Here is a 19,159-nt window from a genome sequence, read left to right as displayed (position 1 = left end):
TTCTCAGAACCATACAACCTATCACACCATCCCAACACACACTACAATCCATACCCACAGCCTCCACCCAACACCGAGCTATAGAATCCCACAGTATGCTACCAGGTCTCCCACCCTCACAGGCCCCCTAAACCACAATGTTGGAAAGGAAACTGAAGGTATGGTACACAAACGCTGATGGAATTACAAATAAGTGGGAGGAGTGGCATGAAAGAGTCAAAGAGGCATCACCTGACACCATAGCTCTCACAGAAACCAAGGTTACAGGTATGATAACAGATGCCATCTTTCCAACGGGATACAAAATCCTGAGGAAAGACTGAGGGAACAGGGGGGGGGGTAGGAGTGGCATTGCTGATCAAAAATCGCTGGAATTTTGATGAGCTGGAGAGAGGAGACAGTGGAGAAGAAAGTGATTACATAGCGGGAACGCTTCACTCTGGAGGTCCCAAGGTGGTAATAGCAGTCATGTATAACCCACCAGAGAACAGCAGGAGGCCAAGGCAAGAGTTCGACGAGAGCAATAGAGCGATGGTTGACACACTGGCTAGAGTGGCCAGAAGAGCTCATGCATGTAGGGCAAAGCTCCTGATCATGGGTGACTTTTACCACAAGGAGATCGACTGGGAGAACTTGGACCCGCATGGGGGCCAAGATACATGGAGGGCTAAGATGATGGAGGTGGTACTGGAAAACTTCATGTACCAACACATAAGGGACACCACAAGAGAGAGAGGAGAGGATGAACCAGCATGGCTGGACTTAGTATTCACCTTGAGAAGTGCAGATATCGAGGACATCACATATGAAAGACCCCTTGAGGCCAGTGACCATGTGGTTTTAAGCTTCGAATACACAGTAGAGCTACAAGTGGAGGGAGAAGCAGGAAGGCCAGGACGAATGAAGCCAATCTACAAGAAAGGGGACTACACAGGAATGAGGAACTTCCTGAACGGGGTTCAGTGGGAAAGAGAACTGGCAGGGAAGCCAGTTAATGAGATGATGGAATATGTAGCAACAAAATGCAAGGAGGCTGAGGAGAGGTTTGTACCCAAGGGTAAGAGAAATAATGAAAAAGCCAGGATGAGCCCATGGTTTACCCAAAGGCGCAGGGAGGCAAAAACCAAGTGTGCTAGGGAATGGAAGAAATATAGAAGGCAAAGGACCCAGGAGAATAAGGAGAGCAGTCGTAGAGCCAGAAACGAATATTCACAGATAAGAAGGGAGGCCCAAAGACAATATGAATATGACATAGCAGCGAAAGGCAAATCTGACCCGAAACTGTTGTACAGCCACATCAGGAGGAAAACAACAGTCAAGGACCAGGTAATCAGGCTAAGGAAGGAAGGAGGAGAGACAACAAGAAATGACCGTGAAGTATGTGAGGAACTCAACAAGAGATTCAAAGAAGTGTTAACAGAGGAGACAGAAGGGGCTCCAGAAAGACGAAGAGGTGGGGCACACCACCATGTGCTAGACACAGTGCACACAACCGAGGAAGAAGTGAAGAAGCTTCTGAGTGAGCTAGATACCTCAAAGGCAATGGGGCCAGGTAACATCTCCCCATGAGTATTGAGAGAGGGAGCAGAGGCGCTATGTGTACCCCTAACAACAATATTCAATACATCTATCGAAACAGGGAGATTGCCTGAGGCATGGAAGACAGCAAATGTAGTCCCAATCTTTAAAAAAGGAGACAGACATGAAGCATTAAACTACAGACCAGTGTCACTGACATGTATAGTATGCAAAATCATGGAGAAGATTATCAGGAGAAGAGTGGTGGAACACCTAGAAAGGAACGATCTCATCAACAGCAGCCAACATGGTTTCAGGGACGGGAAATCCTGTGTCACAAACCTACTGGAGTTCTATGACATGGTGACAGCAGTAAGACAAGAGAGAGAGGGGTGGGTGGATTGCATATTCTTGGACTGCAAGAAGGCGTTTGACACAGTTCCACACAAGAGATTGGTGCAAAAACTGGAGGACCAAGCAGGGATAACAGGGAAGGCACTACAATGGATCTGGGAATACTTGTCAGGAAGACAGCAGCGAGTCATGGTACGTGGCGAGGTGTCAGAGTGGGCACCTGTGACCAGCGGGGTCCCACAGGGGTCAGTCCTAGGACCAGTGCTGTTTCTTGTATTTGTGAACGACATGACGGAAGGAATAGACTCTGAAGTGTCCCTGTTTGCAGATGACGTGAAGCTGATGAGAAGAATTCACTCGATCGAAGACCAGGCAGAACTACAAAGGGATCTGGACAGGCTGCAGACCTGGTCCAGCAATTGGCTCCTGGAGTTCAATCCCACCAAGTGCAAAGTCATGAAGATTGGGGAAGGGCAAAGAAGACCACAGACGGAGTACAGTCTAGGGGGCCAGAGACGACAAACCTCACTCAAGGAAAAAGATCTTGGGGTGAGTATAACACCAGGCACATCTCCTGAAGCGCACATCAACCAAATAACTGCTGCAGCATATGGGCGCCTAGCAAACCTCAGAACAGCATTCCGACATCTTAATAAGGAGTCATTCAGGACCCTGTACACAGTGTACGTTAGACCCATATTGGAGTATGCGGCACTAGTTTGGAACCCACACCTAGCCAAGCACGTAAAGAAACTAGAGAAAGTGCAAAGGTTTGCAACAAGACTAGTCCCAGAGCTAAGAGGTATATCCTACGAGGAGAGGTTAAGGGAAATCAACCTGACGACACTGGAGGACAGGAGAGATAGGGGGGACATGATAACGACATACAAAATACTGAGAGGAATTGACAAGGTGGACAAAGACAGGATGTTCCAGAGATGGGACACAGTAACAAGGGGACACAGTTGGAAGTTGAAGACACAGATGAATCACAGGGATGTTACGAAGTATTTCTTCAGCCACTGACTAGTCAGGAAGTGGAATAGTTTGGGAAGCGATATAATGAATGAAGGCAGGATCCATACATAGCTTTAAGCAGAGGTATGATAAAGCTCACGGCTCAGGGAGAGTGACCTAGTAGCAATCAGTGAAGAGGCGGGGCCAGGAGCTCGGACTCGACCCCCGCAACCTCAACTAGGTGAGTACAACTAGTTGAGTACACACACACACACACACACACAAACTCACACAAACCTAATCTAACCAAACACATTAGTTCATAAATCCCCCACCACACACATTTTTACGATAAGCTGAAGCAGTAGAACATCCCAACAGGATAAAAACAAAATGGGCTCTCAAAAGGGAGGACGTAAAGGCAAGGGAACCGATGATGGCTGGTTGGAAAAGGGAGAATGGGTAGAACGGCTCAAGAACAAAATGGAACAACAATGGGAGAAAAGATTAAATAAGCTTTGCAATAACATGTTAGAGCAAATATCTGCGGATAGCAAGAAGTGGGTATCACGAACTGTGGTAGCTGAGGCAAAGATACAGAGATTGGAGGAAGAAATGGACATGCTGAAGCAGGATCTAAAGATGAGGTCCTTTCGGACCTCATCTTTAGATGAGGGCACTGAAGGAGGGGATGGATCTAAGAAATCTTTTGCAGCAGTAATATCAGGCCATCATGGTGTCTGGGAGATGATTAGGGAAACAGCAAAGGAGATACTTAAATCAGATCCAGAGATACAGAGGGAAAAGAAATGGGAAGAGGAGAGGGAGAGGTCAATAATTATTCATGGGCTTCAGGAGGCTGAAGGGCAGACCTATGATGAAAGAAAGCATTGGGAGAAAACAGAGATTAAGAACATCATTGCAATAACAGGAGAGAGGGGCATGTCTCAGGTAGAAAATTTTTACAGACTTGGGGGGTATTCAAGGGAAAAAATTCGACCAATCAGATTGACATCCAAGACAGATGTGGTACAGAACAGGATACTACAACAGAAACCACTGTTAAGGGACTCTCCAGATTATCAAAAAGTGTTCCTCAATCGAGACAGAACACGAAAGGAAAGGGAACAACTGAAATTGAGAGCAAGACAGAACCAGTGGAAGGAAAGAGAGACAGGACAGGCAACGACAGACAGGAAAACTCAGCCTTTGGGAGAACATCAAACACAAATGCTTACAGAAACGTCTCAACCCCTGTCACCACATATCAGCCAAACACAGTACACAGAAACAAACCTCACCCCCCTAAGCACAAATTCCACAATCACAGCTGCCTCCCATAATATTGTGCCCAGCCTCCCACCCTCCCAGCCTGCACCTTCCTCTTCCATCTCCCAAAATACAGTAATGGAAAGGAAGCTAAAGGTATGGTACACCACTACAGATGGAATAACAAATAAGAGTGAAGAGTGGCAAGAACGCATCATTGATGCATCACCTGATATCATAGCACTAACAGAGACAAAACTTATAGGGAGGATAACAGATGCAATTTTTCCACCTGGATATCAGATTATGAGGAAAGACAGAGAGAACAGAGGAGGAGGAGGAGTAGCATTGCTCATAAAAAAAACAGTGGAGTTTTGAGGAGATGGGAGGAATGGAAACAAGGGAAACAGACGACTTCATTGCAGGAACACTTCAGACTGGTGGTCCAAAGGTGATGATAGCAATGATGTATAACCCACCACTTAACAGCAGGAGAACAAGAGAAGAGTATGATGTGCGCAATAGGGCAATGGTGGATACACTAGCTGAAGTGGCCAGGAGGGCTCATATGGGTAGGACAAAATTGCTTATAATGGGGGATTTCAATCATAAACAGGTTGACTGGGAAAACCTAGAGCCACATGGGAGACCAGAAACATGGAGGGCTAAGATGTTGCAGACTGTATATTGGAGAACTTTATGCATCAGCATGTTAAGGATACAACCAGAGAGAGAGGAGAGGATGTTGCAGCAAGGCTGTATCTCATATTCACCTTGAGTAGTTCAGACATAAGGGATATCACCCACGAAAGACCCTTTGGCGCTAGTGATCATGATGTCCTGAGTTTTGAATATCTTGTCGTGTTAACAGTGGAGAATGCAGCAGCACGAGAACAAAGAGAGAATCCAAACTTCAAAAAAGGGGACTACATAGAAATGAAAAGTTTCCTGCATGAAGTGCAGTGAGAAAGAGAACTAGATGGAAAAACAGTAAATGAAATGATAGAAATAGTAACCACTAAGTGCAGGGAGGCAGAGGAAAGGTTCATACCAAAGGGCAACAGAAAAAAATGGTAAAACCAGAGTGAGCCCATGGTTTAATTGGAGGTGTAAAGAGGCCAAAACCAAGTGTGCTAGAGCATGGAAAACGTATAGAAGGTAAAGGACTCAAGAAAACAAGGAGATGAGCAGAAGAACCAGAAACAAATATGCAAGGATAAGGAGAGAGCCCCAGCGGCAATACGAGAACGACATAGCATCAAAAGGCAAATCTGAACCAAAGTTGTTATACAGTCACATTAGGAGAAAAACAACAGTCAAGGACCAGGTAATCAGGCTGAGGAAAGAAGGGGGGGAGCTGACGAAGAGTGACCAAGAAGTATGTGATGAACTAAACAAAAGATTTAGAGAAGTATTCACAATAGAGTCAGGAATGCTACCAGCAAACTGTTGAGGTAGGGTGCATCAGCAGGTGCTGGACACAATACACATAACCAAGGTAGAGGTGAAGAAACTGCTAGACGAACTCGATACCTCAAAGGTGGTGGGCCCAGATAACATATCTCCATGGATACTGAGAGAGGAAGCAGAGGAACTGTGTGTGCCATTAGCAGCAATCTTCAGTAAATCTATCGAAACAGGGCAGTTGCCTGAGGTGTGGAAGACAGCATATGTAGTTTTAATTTTTAAGAAAGGGGACAGACAGGCAGCATTAAACTACAGACCAGTGTCACTGACTTGTATAGTATGTAAAGTCATGGAAAAAATTATCAGGAGAAAAGTAGTGGAACACATTGAAAAGATTGGGCTCATACATGACAGTCAGCTTGGCTTCAGAGATGGGAAACACTGTATCACAAATTTACTTGAGTTCTACGATAAGGTAACAGAAGTAAGACAGGAGAGAGAGAGGGATGGGTAGATTGCATCTTTTTAGATTGCAAGAAGGCTTTGACACAGTACCACACAAGAGACTGGTGCAAAAATTAGAGGAGCAGGCAGGAATAACGGGGAAAGTACTGCAATTGATCAGGAAACAACGTGTGTTGATACGTGCTGAAGTGTTGGAGTGGGCAAATGTGTCGAGTGGGGCTCCACAAGGATCAGTCTTAGGCCCGGTGCTGTTTCTTGTATACGTGAATGACATGGTGGAAGGAATAGATTCAGAAGTGTCACTGTTCGCTGATGATGTGAAACTGATGAGGAGAATGAGGAGAAGTATAAATAATAGAAGTCCTCAGGTTGTTCTTCAACTCTATATATCCTTGGTTAGGCCTCATTTAGACTATGCTGCTCAGTTCTGGTCACCGTCTTACAGAATGGATATAAATGCTCTGGAAAACGTAGGAGGATGACAAAGATGATCCCATGTATCAGAAATCTTCCCTATGAGGATAGACTGAAGGCCCTGAATCTGCACTCTCTCGAAAGGCGTAGAATTAGGGATGATATGAACGAGGTGTATAAATGGAAAACAGGAATAAATAAAGTGGATGTAAAGAGTGTGCTGAAAACTTCCAGCCAAGACAGGACTCGCAGCAATTGTTTCAAGTTGGAAAAATTCAGATTCAGGAAGAATATAGGAAAGCACTGGTTTGGTAATAGAGTTGTGGATGAGTGGAACAAGCTCCTGAGTACAGTTATTGAAGCTAAAACGTTGTGTAGTTTTAAAAATAGGTTAGATAAATACATGAGTGGGTGTGGGTGGGTGTGAGTTGGACCTGACAGCTTGTGCTGCTGGGTCTGGTACAGTGCTCCATCCTTGAGTGGGGATGACCAGACTGGGTGGGTCATTGGGATAATCCGGGGGGTGGGTCATTGGGATAGCCCGGGGGGGGGGCATGGACCTGCTCCGCATGGGTCAGTAGGCCTGTTGCAGTGTTCCTTCTTTCTTATGTTCTTATGTTCTTATTACAAGGGGATCTCGACAAACTACAAGTTTGGTCCGACAAATGGCTCCTGGAGTTTAACCCCAGTAAGTGTAAGGTCATGAAGATTGGGGAAGGACACAAAAGACCGCAGACGGAGTACAGGTTAGGAAACCAACAGCTGCAAACGTCAGTTAAAGAAAAGGATCTTGGGATAAGCATTATAAAGAACATGTCCCCTGAGGCACACATGAATCAAATAACTGCTGCAGCATATGGGAGATTGGCAAACCTGAGATAGGCATTCAGATATCTGAGTAAGGAGTCATTCACAACATTGTACACAGTGTACGTAAGGCCTATACTGGAATATGCAGCGCCAGTATGGAACCCTCACTTAGTCAAACACGTCACGAAATTGGAGAAAGTGCAAAAATTTGCAACACGATTAGTCCCGGAACTGAGGGGTATGTCTTATGAGGAGAGGTTAAGGGAGCTCAACCTGATGACACTAAAGGATAGGAGGGATAGAGGGGACATGATAACAACGTATAAAATACTAATAGGCATTGACAAGGTGGACAAGGATCGAATGTTTCAGAGATGGGATACAGAAACAAGGGGACACAATTGGAAACTAAAAACCCAGATGAGTCATAGGGATGTTAGGAAGTATTTCTTTAGTCTTAGAGTTGTCAGGAACTGGAATAATCTGGCGAGTGAAGTAGTGGAAGCAAGTTCCATAAATAGCTTTAAGAAGAGGTATGACAAATATCGTGGAGCAGGGAGAGAGTGAATTAGTATCCACCAGTGAAGAGGCGGAGCTAGGAGCTATGACTCGACCCCTGTAACCACATATAGGTGAGTACACACACACACACACACACACACACAAACAAACAAACATACACACACAAACACACACACACACACACACACACACACACACACACTCACACACACACACACACACACACACACACACACACACACACACACACACACACACACACACACACATCAGTATCGGCTAGCTGACAGATATATTGCCCCTGGAGTTCCAATATTTCATTACTGCAAATCAGAAGGGCATTTATCAGACGTTAGCCAAGATATATGAGGGAATCGGAGAAGAGCGTCGGATGTTCGATGAAAAAGTTTTATATACGAATTCTTTGAAACGCCGCTCGTAAATGACAAATATCTCATATTATAGTGAGACATCCTTCAAGAGAACTGAAGGAGCATTTTCAAGCCAAACAACCAATTTTCCAGGCTTCTGGGCGCTATGATTCCTTTACCTGCCATTACTTATATATTCTACTTCTATAATTTTCTCATCATAAACATTTTAAGTTTTATTTTTATTGTAGCGAGAAGTCGCATGAAACATTAAAAGAGAGGCATCATTATTCGCCCGGCAACTCTTTCCTACTTCTGCAACAGAGATTTGTTTATCTTTAATCTTTTATAGATAAATGAGATTTTACATATAAATATTGCAGTATCTGAAGCGTCGACACACACACACACATACACACACACCTGGAGCCACATGGGGGTTCCGGAAACATGGAGAACCAAGATAATGGATGTGGTACTGGAAAACATCATGCATCAACATGTGAGGGACACTACCAGAGAGAGAGGGGAGGATGAGCCAGAAAGACTGGACGTTGTGTTCACCCTGAGCAGTTCAGATATTGAGGACATCACTTACGAGAGGCCCCTTGGAACTAGTGATAACGTGATTTTGAGTTTTTATTATAGAGTAGAGTTACAAGTGGAGAGGGTAACAGAAATTGAATGGAAAAAACCAAACTATAAAACGGGGGACTACACAGGTATGAGGAACTTTCTGCAGGAGGTTCAGTAGGACAGAGAACTGGTAGGAAATTCAGTAAACGAAATGATAGAATATGTAGCAACAAAATGCAAGAAGGCAGAGGAAGGGTTTGTTCCCAAGGGCAATATAAATAATGGAAAGACCAAAGCGAGTCCTTGGCTTACCCGAAGGAATAGGGAGGGAAAAAAAAACTAAATGCACCAGAGAATGGAAAAGGTACAGGAGGCAAAGGACCCAGGAAAGGTATGTGAGGAGCTCAACATGAGATTTAAGGAAGTATTTACAGTGGAGACAGGAAGGCCTCTGGGAGGATAGAACAGAGGAAGACACCAGCAAGGAATAAACCAACATGTGTTGGATGACATACAACTGAGGAGGAGGTGAAGAAGCTGCTAAGGGACATTGATACCTCAAAGGCAATGGGACCGGACAACATCTCCTCGTGGGTCCTTAGAGAGGGAGGGGATATGCTGTGTGTGCCACTGACTACAATCTTCAACACATCCCTTGAAACTGGGCAACTACCTGAGGTATGAAAGACGGCAAATGTAGTTCCCATTTTTAAAAAAGAAGACAGAAAAGAGGCAGTAAACGATAGACCAGTGTCATTGACGTGTATAGTATGCAAAGTAATGGAGAAGATTATCAGGAGGAGAGTGGTGGGGCACCTGGAACGGAACAGGAGTATGAACGCCTACCTGGACCGATTTATGGAAGACAAATCCTGTGTCACAAACTTTCTGAAGTTTTATGATAAAGTAACAGAAGTAAGAAACGAGAGAGAGGGGTGGGTTGGTTGCATCTTCTTAGACTGCAAGAAGGCCTATGACACAGTTCCTCACAAGAGATTAGTGCAGAAGCTAGAGGATAACGCGTGGATAACAGGAAGGGCACTGCAATTGATCAGAGAATACCTGACAGGGAGGCAACAACGAGTCATGGTTCATGATGAGGTATCACAGTGGGCACCTGTAACGAGCTGGGTCCCACAGGGTTCGGTCCTAGGAGCAGTGCTATTTTTGGTGTATGTGAATGACATGATGGAAGGGTTAGACTCAGAAGTGCCCCTGTTCGCAGATGATGTGAAGTTAATGAGGAGAATTAAATGAGATGAGGATCAGGCAGGAATTGAAAGAGACCTGGCAAGACTAGACACCTGTTCCAGCAACTGGCTCCTAGAAATTAACACCGCTAAATGCAAAGTCATGAAGAAAGGGGAAGGGCACAGATGACCGCAAACGGAGTATAGGCTAGGTGGCCAAAGACTACAAACCTCGCTCAAGGAGAAAGATCTAGGGGTGGGTATAACACCGAGCACGTTTCCGAAAGCACACATCAACCAGATAACTGCTGCAGCATATGGGTGCCTGACAAACCTGAGAACAGCATTCCGATACCTTAGTAAGGAATCGTTCAAGACTCTGTGCACCGTGTACGTCAGGCCCATGCTTTGTATGCAACACCTGTTTGGAACCCACACTTGATCAAGCACGTCAAGAAATTAGAGAAAGTGCAAAGGTTTGCTACAAGGTTAGTTCCAGAGCTAAGATTAGTTCCACAGTTCTATCAAGAAAGGTTAAGGGAAATCGGCCTGACGACATTGGAGGACAGGAGGGTTAGGGGAGACATTATAGCGACATACAAAATACTGCGTGGAATAGACAAGGTGGACAGAGACAGGATGTTCCAGAGAGGGGACACAGAAACAAGGGGTCACAGTTGGAAGTTGAAGACTCAGATGAGTCAAAGGGATGTTAGGAAGTATTTCTTCAGTCATAGAGTAGTCAGGAAGTTGAATAGCCTAGCTAGTGAGGTAGTGCAGGCAGGAACCATACATAGCTTTAAGATGAGGTATGATAAAGCTCATGGAGCAGGGAAAGAAAGGACGTAGTAGCACTCGGTGAAGAGGCGGGACCAGGAGTTAAGTCTCGATCCCTGCAACCACAATTAGGTGAGTACAGTTAGGCGAGTACACACAATACAGCCACGACATCAAGAACTGCTACTTCAGTCACAGACGATGGGACTGTAGGGAGCAAAGGAGATGGCTCTATCAGATCCAAGTGAGGTCCGGGAAAAGACAGGGACAACAGCAGGAACAAATGAGGGGACGTAAGACAATGAACGAGCTAAGCTGTATGCAGAGGCTCTAGCAGACAACTGCTGTGTCCAGGAAGAGCTAAGCACAGGGACACCTGATAAGGAAGAGACAGAAAGAAGAAACGATTCAATGGCAGGAACTAATTTGTCTCAGAGGATGCTCAGGGATGTGCAGTGGGAGGACAAATGGAAGAGGGCACTTTTTGTCTATGGGCTCCAAGAAGTTAAAGGGGAAACTTATGAAGCAATAAATCAGGAGGGAAAAAACGATTGACAGCATCATGGAGAGGATGACATGGCTCAGCTGACAATTTTTTGGAGAATTGGGTGGTTTGCGAAAGGAAAACAGCGTCCAGTCAACGTGATTTTCAAGGCAGAGTTTGCTCGAAACCAGATTTTGCAGGAGAAAGCATGTCTAAGGGACAAACTGGAGTACCGGAGTGTGTACCTCGACTGAGACAGTGCACAAGAAAACAGAAAGATACTGAAAGAGAGGGTGCCACATTGCAAGGAGGAATGGGAGGCAAGGTAGGAGGGGAGCAGGAGAATCCAGGACCAGGTGGAAGAGCAAACACAACTTCCTCCAGTACCACCCATAGAAGGAATCTAACCATGGCAACCCCAATGCAACCAAACAACCTAATCCAAAACTCACACACTGTACCCTTTACCCCTATCCCCATCACCACAAACCCCACCCCCACAGCAACCCTCTATAGGAGCCTATCAGGCCGCCAGCTCCCCCAAACACACTATTCTCCCCAGACCACAGTTAAAGAAAAAAACTGTAGATTTGGTACACAAACGCGAGGAATGGCAAGAAAGAATCAAGATGTCCCCAGACATCATAGCAGTCACAGAAACAAAGCTCACTGGGACAATAAGAGACGCAATCTTTCCACCCAGACATCAGATCCCGAGGAAGGATAGAGGGAGCAGAGGGGGAGGAGGGGTTGTACTGCTCATTAAAAATCGATAGGGATATCAGGAAATGGAAGGAGTGGACGAGATTGGAGAAAGGGATTACATAGTAGGTGCAATTTAGTCAAGGGAACATAAGGTAGCCATTGCATAGCATGTATAACCCACCACAGAACTGCAGGAGGCCAAGAGAAGCATATAAAGAGAGCAACAGAACAATGCTGGACACACTAGCTGAGGAGGCAAGACGAGCTCACTCGAGTGGAGCAAAGTTACTGGTTATGGGCGATTTCAACCACAGGGAGATTGACTGGGAAAACTTCGAGCCACAAGGGGGTCCCGAAACATGGAGAGCCAAGATGATGGATGTGGTATTAGAAAACCTCATGCATCAACATGTTAGGGACACAACCAGAGAAAGAGGGGAAGACGAACCATGGTCCAGTCTTGCTGGACCATGTGTTCACCCTGAGTAGCTAAGACAATGAGTATATCACACATGAAAGGCCCCTTGGAGCTAGCGATCACGTGGTTCTGAGCTTTGAATACATCGAAGAGCTACAGGCAGAGAGGGTAACAGGAGAAGAAAAGCGAAAAGTCTAACTATAAAAGAGGGGGACCACACAGGTACGAGGACCCTCCTGCAAGAGGTTCAGTGGGAAAGACATTTGGTAGGAAAGTCAGTAAACGAAATGATGGACTACGTAACAACAAAAATGCAAAGAGGCAGATGAAATTTTTGTTCCCAAGGGTAAGAGAAATAATGGGAAGAACAGAATGAGCCCTTGGTTTACCCGAAGGTGCAGGAAGGCAAAAATAAGTGTGCTAGAGAATGGAAAAAGTACAGAAGGCATAGGACCTAGGGAAATAAAGAGATTAGTCGACGAACCAGAAACGAGTATGCACAGATAAGGAGAGAGGCCCAGTGGCAGTACGAAAACTACATAGCATCGAAAGTCTGACCCGAAACTGCTTTATAGCCACATCACTAGGAAGACAACAGTCAAGAACCAGGTAATCAGGCTGCGGAAAGAAGGGGGGGGGAGCTCACAAGAAACGACGTAGAAGTATGTGAGGAGCTCAACATGAGATTTGAGGAATATTTACAGTGGAGGCAGAAGGGACACTGGGAAGACAAAACAGAGGGGTACACCAAGAAGGGATATACCAACAAGTGTTGGATGACATACACACAGCCGAGGAGGAGGTGAGGAAGCTCCTAAGTGACCTTGATACCTCAAAGGCGTTGGGACTGGACAACATCTCTCCGTGGGTCCTTACAGAGCGAGCAGAAACACTGTGTGTACCACTAACCACAATTTTCAACACATCCCTTGAAACTAAACTACAGGTCACTGTCACTGGCGTGTATAGTTTGCAAAGTCATGGAGAAGATTATCAGGAAGAGAGTGGTGGAGGAACTGGAAAGGAACAAGATTATAAACGATAGCAAGCACGGATTCATGGAAAGCAAATCCTTTGTCACAAACCTACTGGAGTTAAATAACAAAAAAGGCACAATACCGTGACTGGAACGATACACAAATAACCTGCACATAAAAGAGAGAAGCTTACGACGACGTTTCGGTCCGACTTGGACCATTGACAAAGTCACACTGTGTGACTTTGTCAATGGTCCAAGTCGGACCCAAACGTCGTCGTAAGCTTCTCTCTTTTATGTGCGGGTTATTTGTGTATCTACTGGAGTTTTATGAGAAGGTAACTGAAGAAAGACATGAGAGGGAGGGGTGGGTTGATTACATTTTCTTGAACTACAGGAAGGCCTTTGACACAGTTCCTCATAAGATATTAGTGCAGAAGCTAGAGGATCAGTCACGTATAAATCCCTTCAGGGGGCAAGGAAGTCTAAAGTGTGAATTTGAAATTGATTTCCTATGAGGGGATAGAGCCACTCAATGTAAGGTCACTGAGACCATCCAAACAGAGTTGTGAAAGTAACATCTCGCGCAATTGCAGATATTCGAAGACCGAGTGTATTCGGTCCTGCCCGTTTGGGGTATACCATTTTTGAATGTTGCAATGTTGCATTGGTTGTAAAAAAACGAAATAAGTATTTTTTAAATTTATTATACAAGTAGACAATATAAAAAACATAAATGGAACTTGTTTCTGAACAATTTGTAACCAGTAAAAAAATAGAAATAGGAACTACTTATCAACAATGACACATTGCAATGGGATGCAACTTACAAATGAAATATTCCTGAGTTCCCTGAGAAAGAACAATCATTTCACATCACTAATTTTGCAAATGAAAGTTCATGAAACAATTTTTATCCTTCTTTATGCACAGATTTACTTTACATATGGCACAGCAAAATGAGGATGTGACATGATTATTCTTTTTGCTGCAAAACTTGCATGAAAGCAGCTTACCTAACACTGGCCAGTGACCTAGCTGTTTATCCAGCCTCACACTGTCATCTGGCCTTTCTGCACGTTGGTACTGAAATGCAGATGGGTATTCCACGTTTGACAAAGCTTCATTACTGCCAACCAAAGAAGTACTGGGTGAATCTCGACTTCGTCTCATGCTGGTGCGGTTGAACTTTTGTCCTTTGGATCTTGCAGTGACAGAGATGTCAAGCCTGAATAGCTTCAGTGGTGTGCATGGCATGTTTAGTGACCTACAATCACGACAGTAAAGAAGCCATGCATTCACAACAGCAACATCCAAAACATAAGCAAAGAGCCGCATGTACCAACGCTTTGATTTCATTGGTGTTTTGTAAAGATGGACCAACATGTTACTTTTGTCGATACCTCCCATGTTTGCGTTGTAGTTCTTGATGATGCCTGGGCACTCAAAGTGGTCTTTCTTCTTTGATGCCTTGTCATATCTTTCAATAAGACCCAAAGGATAAACTCCGACATCATTTGTGACTAGAGTCACAACTTTGTTGTCCTTCCATCTTACAAGAAGGATATGATCATTGCTTTGGAAATCAAAATAGCCCCTGGCCACATTATTCTTTTGCATTTCTTTCACAGGCATCAGTTGTGGCTTACCACATCTATTATCACGTATTGTTCCAGTGTACCTGCAGTTATACTTGTCTCTCAGTACCTTGACCAAAGGTAGACTTGAAAAGAAATTATCAGCATAGACTGCTGATGTTTTTCTTTGGTCAAGAGATGCTGCAAGTACAAGAACAATCCTGGAACTCATTGGGAGTTTATTTTCTTCATTTGACAGCTTTATGTGATGGTTCTCAAAAGTTGGGTTACCTTGATACATCAGTATATCATGTATGATTCCATCTTCACTGCTACGACAGAAGAGTTTGAAACCCCACTTGTCTGGTTTGTTTTTGATGTATTGCCTTAGGTTTCCAGCTGTTTTACCCTTGAAAGCAACCATAACTTCATCAACAGACTGCTTGGGTGTAGCTGGAACTTTCAAGCAAGCTTTAGTCAGTCCATTGTAAAGAGGCCTTATTTTGTAGAATCTGTCATTATCCTTCTTTTTTGTGTTATCATTGAAATGAATGGTACGCCTCAGCAACCTAAACCTCTTTGATCCCATGACTTCTGCAACTTGAATTGTCCTACTTGCACTTCTCCAATAGTCCTCAATGGATGGCTGTACAGTGTAACCCATATACAACAGAATACCTATAAACCTAGTCATTTCCTCAGAATCTGTTTGAAAAGTAGTATGTATGTCTTTTTGCCTGGCATACAAATTAGTTTGAAATGTAATGTTGTCTATCATGTCTTGAGTAAAAAAGTCTGTAAAATAATCATATGCACACCTAACTTCAACAGGCTTTTCATGTTCATATTTAGGCAAAGGGTCATTGTGGATGTCCTCATTCTTCCATTTGGTGTCTACTTGAGAAGCAAGATCATCTTGAAGCACTTCTTCATCAGGGTATTCCTCCATAGTAATACGTTTCTTCCTCTTGTTCAATTTTTTTTTTTTTGGTGGTGGCGCAGCTTCCTCCTCCCCATCTGTTGACACCTCTGCATCTGGTGGCAAGAATTCATCCTCACTATCCAGGAAATCCATGTCATCTGAGTCTTGATCTGAGTCAGTATCATCCCAAACACAGACAAATTTCGAGGTAGCCTTGGAGGACTCACCGTAGAACAATTTCTTATTGATCTGGAAGGACAATAAAAACATTCTGTACACACCCAGACCATTACTGAATTCATATATACACTACCAAATTTTATGGAAATATTTATATACCGAAACTTGAAAACTGCACCTAAAAGGGCAGGAACGGCCGTGCATGGTCCTATTTTGTTGTACTTTTTTCATTTGCATGGTGCACTCGTAATATGCTTCACAACGCCTTCATATATATATCAAAATATGGCTAAACTATTCATTTACACACTAGACACACAAATCAGTACTTACCGACATTGTATTGGGTGAAATGCTTCAGTATATAAGGAGCACTATACCGAGAAACACGAGTTTTGGCGCCGGCAAGGTAGAAGTGTTTACATTCTGCTGTCTCGACCAATGGGAAGCGAGCAGCCGCCATCACCGCTCAGCCTGGGCGACTCAGGGAAGGTCTGTGATTGGTCAGAAATAGAGAATGGGAACCTAGATGCGCGGCGGGAGTTGTAGGACGTGCGCAAAAAACCACGCTATGAGGACCGACTTCACTCGGGTCTGCCCGGTAAAGGGATTTATATAACAGGAAAGGCAATGCACTGAATCAGAGAATACCTAACATGGAGGCAACAGCGAGTCATGGTACGTGAAGAGGTATCACAGTGGGCGCCTGTGAAGAGCAGGGCCCCACAGGGGTCAGTCCTGGGACCAGTGCTATTCTTGGTATATGTGAATGACAAGACGGAAGGAATAGACTCAGAAGTGTCCCTATTCGCAGATGATGTGAAGTTCATGAGGAGAATTCAATCAGATGAGGACCAGACAGGTCTACAAAGAGACCTGGATAGGCTGGACGAGTGGTCCAGCATCTGGACCCTAGAATTTAACACCGCCAGATGCCAAGTAATGAAGATCGGGGAGGGGTAAAGAAGACCACAGACAAAGTATAGGCTAGGTGTCCAAAGACTGCAAACCTCACTCATAGAGAAAGATCTAGAGGTGATTATAACACAGAGCATATCTCCGGAAGCACACTTTACCTAGATAACTGCTGCGCCATATAGGTGTATGGCAAACCTGAAAACAGCGTTCCGATACCACAGTAAGGAATTGTTTAAGAATCTTTGCACTGTGTGCGTCAGGCCCATACTGGAGTACACAGTACCAGTCTGGAACCCACACCTGGTCAAGCACGTCAAGAAATTAGATAAAGTGTAACGGTTTGCAACAAGACTGGATTCCAGGTTCCTACGAAGAAAGGTTAAGTGAAATCGGGCTGACGACACTGCAGGACAGGAGGGTGAGGGGAGACACGATAACGACATACAAAGTACTGCATGGAATAGATAAGGTGGACAGAGACAGGATGTTCCAGAAATGAGACGCAGAAAAAGGGGTCACAATTGAAAGTTGAAGACACAAATGAGTCAATGGGAAGTTAGAAAGTATTTCTTCATCTACAGAGTTGTTAGGAAGTGGAATAGTTTGGCAAGTGATGTAGTGGAGGCAGGAACTATACATAGTTTTGAGACGAAGTATGATAAAGCTCATGGAGCAGGGAGACGGAGGATACAGCAGCGGGCAGTGAAGAGGCAGAGCCAGGAGCCGAGTCTCGACTCCTGCAACCATAATAACGTGAGTACACGTACACACACACACACACACACACACACACACACAAACAAACACACACACACACACACACACACACACACACACACTGACCCACGCACACACACACACATATATAGACATATATATATATATATATATATATATATATATATATATATATATACATATATATATATATATATATATATATATATATATATATATATATATATATATATATATATATATATATATATATATATATATATATATATATATATGCAATAAGATCACAGTAAACAGGTGATTTCAGAAAATGCAAAACAACCACTCTGAAAGAATAGAGAAATTCCAAGCGCTTTCGTGACTACTCACATTATCAAGGAACTATGATAGTTCCTTGATAATGTGAGTAGTCACGAAAGCGCCTGGAATTTCTCTATTCTTTCAGAGTGGTTGTTTTGCATATATATCTATATATATATATATATAGATATATATATATATATAGATATATATATATATATATATAGATATATATATATATATATATATATATATAAACAAACACTGATCTCTGGCTGAAGGAGACTCGAACCTACGAACCTTGGAACGAGGCACGCAGTAGTTTACCAATCTGCCCACACTGGACCAATACCTTGGAGTCCAACTTGCGCTAGACTTTGACCCAAGGCAGCCAGCTTTCAGGGAGAAGGCTTACAGCTTCTCCCTGAATTCGCTCTTGCGAATTTCTTGCATTGTTAATATCTCTAGTAAGGCTGATGCATGCAGGGGATGAGATGAAAAGCTGTAAGCCTTCTCCCTGAAAGCTGGCTGCCTTGGATCAAAGTCTAGCTCAAGCTGGACTCCAAGGTATTGGTCCAGTGTGGGTAGATTGGTAAAGCACTGTGTACCTTGTTCCAAGGTTCGTAGGTTCGAGTCTCCTTCAGCAAGAGATCAGTGTTTGTGTATATTTCGCCTGCTCTTGCGAATTCCTTGCACATATATATATATATATATAATATATATATATATAATATATATATATATAATATATATATATATAAATATATATATATAATATATAAATATATATATATATATATATATATATATATATATATATATATATATATATATATATATATATATATATATATATATATATATATATATATATATAGGTATATTTTATTACATAATATGGTACAGAAGAATTAAGAGATACATGCTGATACAAAGATGGCGCATACAGTACAGGAGCTGTGAGAGATACATGTCTAGTACATATCTAGTACATATTGTTACTTGTTTGTCACTGATTATAATGTGAAAATCTCGTCCAGCTTCTCAGACCTGGGGCATGTGCCCAAAATACAGCAGGCATTACCCCTCTGAACAGCAGCATCGAGTCACTGGAACAGAAAACTAGTTGCCCTGGGATCCCTAGTTACCCTCATGAGTCTTTTGCCTAGCTCCTAAAGGAACTTACATGCACTCTTTCCCCATGAGCCAAGGGTCTCTGAGGCTATGGGAACAAACATGTATTTTCTAGACTTTTGGGACTCCCTGAAGCTGTCAGCTGCCCTTCCTTCCTCCCTGGTGTATTGGAGATAG

At 43.6% G+C, this 19,159-nt stretch overlaps 1 protein-coding gene across 1 annotated transcript in view; it reads right to left on the bottom strand.

Annotated features, from left to right (window-relative positions):
- Window positions 1–16,485, bottom strand: part of LOC138854805 (piggyBac transposable element-derived protein 3-like) — a 64,887-nt gene extending 48,402 nt beyond the window's left edge. Inside the window, exons 1-2 of the mRNA XM_070099959.1 lie at window positions 16,226–16,485; window positions 14,230–15,961 (exon numbers count right to left, since the gene is read on the bottom strand). Of these exons, the coding sequence (XP_069956060.1) occupies window positions 14,230–15,961; window positions 16,226–16,231 (1,738 nt within the window). The 5' untranslated portion in view covers window positions 16,232–16,485. The remainder of the gene's footprint in view (window positions 1–14,229; window positions 15,962–16,225) is intronic.
- Window positions 16,486–19,159: the final 2,674 nt, after the last annotated feature.

Source organism: Cherax quadricarinatus, chromosome 70, assembly GCF_038502225.1.
Source record: "Cherax quadricarinatus isolate ZL_2023a chromosome 70, ASM3850222v1, whole genome shotgun sequence".
Lineage (NCBI taxonomy): Eukaryota > Metazoa > Arthropoda > Malacostraca > Decapoda > Parastacidae > Cherax > Cherax quadricarinatus.
Note: the sequence above shows the minus strand (reverse complement) of the source record. Positions and strands in the feature narration are given on the sequence as shown.